The following is a 4760-nucleotide window of genomic DNA, read 5'->3' as shown; positions in this document are numbered from 1 at the left end:
TCTTTAACTTTACATAGACATTGATTCATTATAATTCTCTTAGACAGTAAAGCAGAAAAGTGGAAACACAATAGGTGGGGAATTGAAGGGAGAGGGAAGTCAGAAATATAAAGACTATAGCAGAAATGAATGATAACTGACCATCATCTGTGCAACAGCAACACCATTAAACAAGTGTATAGTAAGTTATAGTGAGGGTAATCTGACATATTATGTGAAGTCTTTCTAGCTTTAAAGAATTGAGAAGATACATAGCTAATGTCCAAAGGAAGAGATAAAAGAAAAAAGAGAATACATAAAAATGAAAAACAGAAAAAAAAAAAAAAAAAGATCAGAGAAAGGAAATGAAGACAACACAACATAAGGGTTTGCAAATCTATGGCTTGGCATAAATGACATGAATATTCAAGTACAATTCATATACAAGTCTATGAGCAAATTAGATGCTCTTTCAGTTCCAACATAGACCATATAACTGCAAGTACAATCACTTCTTCCACCACTTTTTTGTAGTACCACTACTCCCACTACAAGTAACACTGCTACTGCTACTGCTACTACAACTACTACTGCTACTATCACTGTTTGCATCAAAAGCAGATTCAAAGGTATCCCCAGATCTAGCAATTTGCTTCCATAAAAACAAACAGAAATACCCAGGAAGAGGGGGGAAAAGAAAAAGAAACCATGAAATAACCCTAATAAAGTACCATAACTCATACTAAGAGAAAAAGGTAAAGAAAAGTACCCATATTATAGAAGAAGGTAATGTCAATCAAGAAGAGAAATGTCTCCAGTACACTGCTTGATAAAAAGATTCATCTTTCTTTCTTTCTGTCTGATTTTATCTTTCTTTCATATTAAGTTGCACCTGGCTGCGGAGGAAGAGCTTGGATTTGTTGCTGTGGTGGACGCTTTCGCTTCTTTTTCTCATAGCTAATCCCTCTAGCTTTCGACTGCAAGTCACGAACTTCGCGGAGATAAAGCCTCACTGCACGAGCACCAAACGGGTTTGCTTCAGGTTTGCCTCCATTTTCCTCAAAAGCTGCCCGAAGGCGACCGATGAGTGCGTCAAGACTACCCCATGCTTGCCGGAGAGGACAAGGGCAAGGTGCTGGTGGATTTGGATGGCCATAAAAGGGGCAGATTGGTGTATGCACCTTAGTCTTGCCAAATTGATCGAGGTAGCGAAGAAATTCAAGAACATGAGCACCACTGCACCTAGACAGAGAAAGAGGAGGCCTATGATTCTTGAGATATTGACCAAAAGTGTTCCAGTCACGGCGCTTTTGATTCTCATAGCGGCTAGGTGTTGAGGATGACGATGGTGATGATGATGAAGTTCCTATTGACATAGTAGTAGTGGTGGTGGTGTTGCTGATGGTGTTGCTGAATCTGTTTGTATTTTCAGAGTTGGAACTGTCCATTTCAGGCATTGAATCCATAAAAGCCTTTTCTTTTTTCTATTCTTGGAATGGATCTTGTTGAACGGGATGTGAAAGTTCTTTTTTCTTCCTTTTTCTTTTTTAATTACTCTTGCAAAATGGTCCTTGTTTTTAGGGTTACTTCTCCGCTCTCTCTCTCTGAACTAATGATAACAGAGACAGTGCAACAGAAAACCTAAATAAGAATTAGAGGAGACCAAGATAAAGGTTTCTTGAAGATAAACCAGGCAAGAATACAGTAATTTTAAGGAAGAGAATAAGCTGTAACAGATACCCAAATAAAGAAAACAAAGGTAGTGATTAGTGATTGATATTAAAGAATTTCCATATCTTGAAGAGAGAGAGAGAGAGAGAGAGAGAGAGAGAGAAGGGGATGAGGCAGGAAAAAGGGAAACAAAGGAAAGAGTTATGTTGCTAATATTCAATATATATATATATATATATTATATACATTAAAGAAGGAAGAGATTGATGGGAGAGGATGAAGGGACCTATTTACTCTTTCTTGAAATCTTGGATAGTTTCTTTCTTTGTTTGAGCAAAATACTAAGAAGGGAAAAAGGAAAAAAAAAAAAAAAAGAAAGAAAAAGTTAGAGAAAAAACTGTGTGTGTTGACACTTCTCTTCTCTGTCTTTCAATAGTGGGATTTTTTGATTTCTGAAAATGCTTAGTGATTGGGTTTTAATTTCCTAAAAAGGGTGGAACAACTCAGCTCTTACTGGTTTAATGGAGTATGTATTATTATTATTTTATTTGTGTGAAGTGAGAGAGAAAATAGAGGGAGAGAGGAGGATGATGTTTAAGTTGTAAGCAGGGCTTGTTGAAATTAGGAAATGTTAGGCAAGTAGGTTGGGTTGGAGTTTTGATGAGGGAGGGGTAAAACTTAAGGGAATAACATGATTTTGTTTCTTGAATCTGTAGTCTTGAATGACAGTTCCTTTCTCTGTGTGCCCAGAATGCCCTCCTGAAAACTTTCCTTTTTATTTATTTTTTTTTAATTTCTATTTATTTTCCCTTTTTCCTAAATATTAAACTTTAGTTTCTGACATTTTGATTTTGGCCCCATCTCATGTTTGGAAGACTTGAAATATTGGCCCATTTAAAGTTCTTCTTTTTATTTAAAAGATAAATAAACCAAAATCCTTTTTCTGTAGTGATTTATTTGGATAATTTTTGTTTTAGATTGGTGACTTCTAAATTTACTTGCATTCCTCATCCATTTCTGTGTTAAAATAATATGCATTTTAATTTCTCAAATCTTATATGAAAAATCATAATTTTTCATTGAACAAAACATCCCTCTTAATCCTTATAAATTTAAGCACACATATACAACAAAACATCCCTCTTAATCCATATTGAAAATTGAGAGGATTTTTGGGGATGGCAAAGTATATAGATGAGAAGATATATGTAGGCCTCTTGTCATATATTTCATGGGACAAACAGGACTTAAAGAAAATGCATCCAAACTTGATCTATTGTTAATAATTTTCCACTGGATTCTTCTTTAAAGATTGGTGTTTCTTCCAGCATAGACCAAATACTATTTAAACATAAATGAATTTGTTCTTTAATAATAACCCAAAATCCAAATTCAAAAGAAAAATAAAGTCAGTACTCATTACTTGTTTAATTTACTATTTTCAATGGGCACATAATAGAAAAGAATGTAGAATTATCCAATCGATTGATGGGTTTGCTTTGCTAGCTGTATTTTGTGCTTGTTATCTTGTCAAAGCTACAATTATTGTACATGAAATAGAAATTTCAATGATAACGATTGCTACCTAGCTTCGGAATTAATTTCCTCTTACATGACTCTGATTTAATAATGGGTTTTCTTGTAGAAATCCCTTTGAAAAAATGTCTTAATTATTTCTTTCTTTTAGGTTGTTTCTTTACGTATAATTTTTAATTGTTACTGACTTATTCAAAAAAAATATATATATATATAGTTTACTATCAAATCTATCGTATTGTTTTTAAATTTTCAGTTGCAACATTATTCTTTAATATAGATTTCGATTTTAATTTTGATAAAATTATCATCATATTTATTGATACAGCGTGAATTCTGAAAATAAAAAAAATTAAAAATTGAATCAAATATTTTATTACTATTTACTAATAGAATATTATCATTTAAACATATAAAACTAATGAAATCTCAATGTTAAGAACCAAATTACTTTTATATTTTTATGTATTTAAATGTTAATATTTTTAATAATAAAATAAGTCAACAACTCTAACATCGATTTAGCTTTTTATTTTTGTATTTTTGACAGAGTTCACATTATATCAATAAATTTGATCGATAATTTTTACCAAAAATTAAAATTAAAATATGGTATTAAATTTGGAAACTTTAAAACTATATACTAGATTTCATAATAAAAGTAAAATATAGAATTTTTCATATATATATGTATACTATTAAAAGTATTATGTCATAGTATTAAAAGTTAAAAAAATAGTAAAATAAAAATTTCATTTCATAAATTCTAAAATAGTGTAATTAAATACCTCTGAAAATACAAATAAAACTAATTATTCAACTCAAATAAAATATCTTTCATAGATAATATAAAATCTCTTACAAAAATATAATTATCCATAGGTCATTAATAAATATTAAAGAAACTAAATATATAATAATTTCTTTTAGGTTTGTTTGAAGTCGAACTTTCCATAAATTTGTAAAGTACGTGACAACAAATGAATTTTTACTGTGCGATAGAAGAAATGCTTATAAAATAGCTAATTGTGTTTAATAAATGTTATGTTATATATTAACTTATTAAATATTTTTATATTATAATTTTATAGTAATAATTTATGCTCTCTTTTAAAAAAAATAATTTATGCACATAAATACGTGACAAATAAAATTAGTATATATATAAGCACAGAAATAAAAATATATTATTAACTTAATAAAAATATAATTCTACATAAATCAATTTAACTTAATATATTATTTACATAAAGAGAAAATTGTGACCTTAGTAACTTATATTATATGAAAATAGCATGTACTTTCTTTAAATCATTGATAGATTATAATATAACTATATATATATATATATATATATATATATATATATATATATATATATATATATACCTATGAGGGGTCCAAATAGCTTAATATAAATTTTTGTAAAAGTCAAAGATAAGTGATTAAAGAAAAAAGATAAAAAATACTTTTAACTTTATACTAACAATATATTAATTCAAGTGTTCATAATACATATTTTATTTTAATACTTCATTAATAAAATTATAGAAAGTTAATTATTTTAAACAGTC

The 4760-nt window shown here is 29.1% G+C and overlaps 1 protein-coding gene across 1 annotated transcript; it reads right to left on the bottom strand.

Moving 5' to 3' along the window:
* Positions 1 to 367: 367 nt before the first annotated feature.
* LOC8275985 (protein LIGHT-DEPENDENT SHORT HYPOCOTYLS 3) lies at positions 368 to 2781 on the bottom strand. Its single transcript, XM_048376273.1, has one exon. The coding sequence runs from the start codon at positions 1443 to 1445 to the stop codon at positions 861 to 863; it is 585 nt and encodes a 194-aa protein (XP_048232230.1). The 5' UTR covers positions 1446 to 2781; the 3' UTR covers positions 368 to 860.
* Positions 2782 to 4760: the final 1979 nt, after the last annotated feature.

This window comes from Ricinus communis, chromosome 7 (genome assembly GCF_019578655.1).
Source record: "Ricinus communis isolate WT05 ecotype wild-type chromosome 7, ASM1957865v1, whole genome shotgun sequence".
NCBI classification, from domain to species: Eukaryota; Viridiplantae; Streptophyta; class Magnoliopsida; order Malpighiales; family Euphorbiaceae; genus Ricinus; species Ricinus communis.
Note: the sequence above shows the minus strand (reverse complement) of the source record. Positions and strands in the feature narration are given on the sequence as shown.

Excerpts from the sequence above, each read along its gene's own strand:
- LOC8275985 (XM_048376273.1), bottom strand. The coding sequence starts at position 1,445 with ATGGATTCAATGCCTGAAATGGACAGTTCCAACTCTGAAAATACAAAC.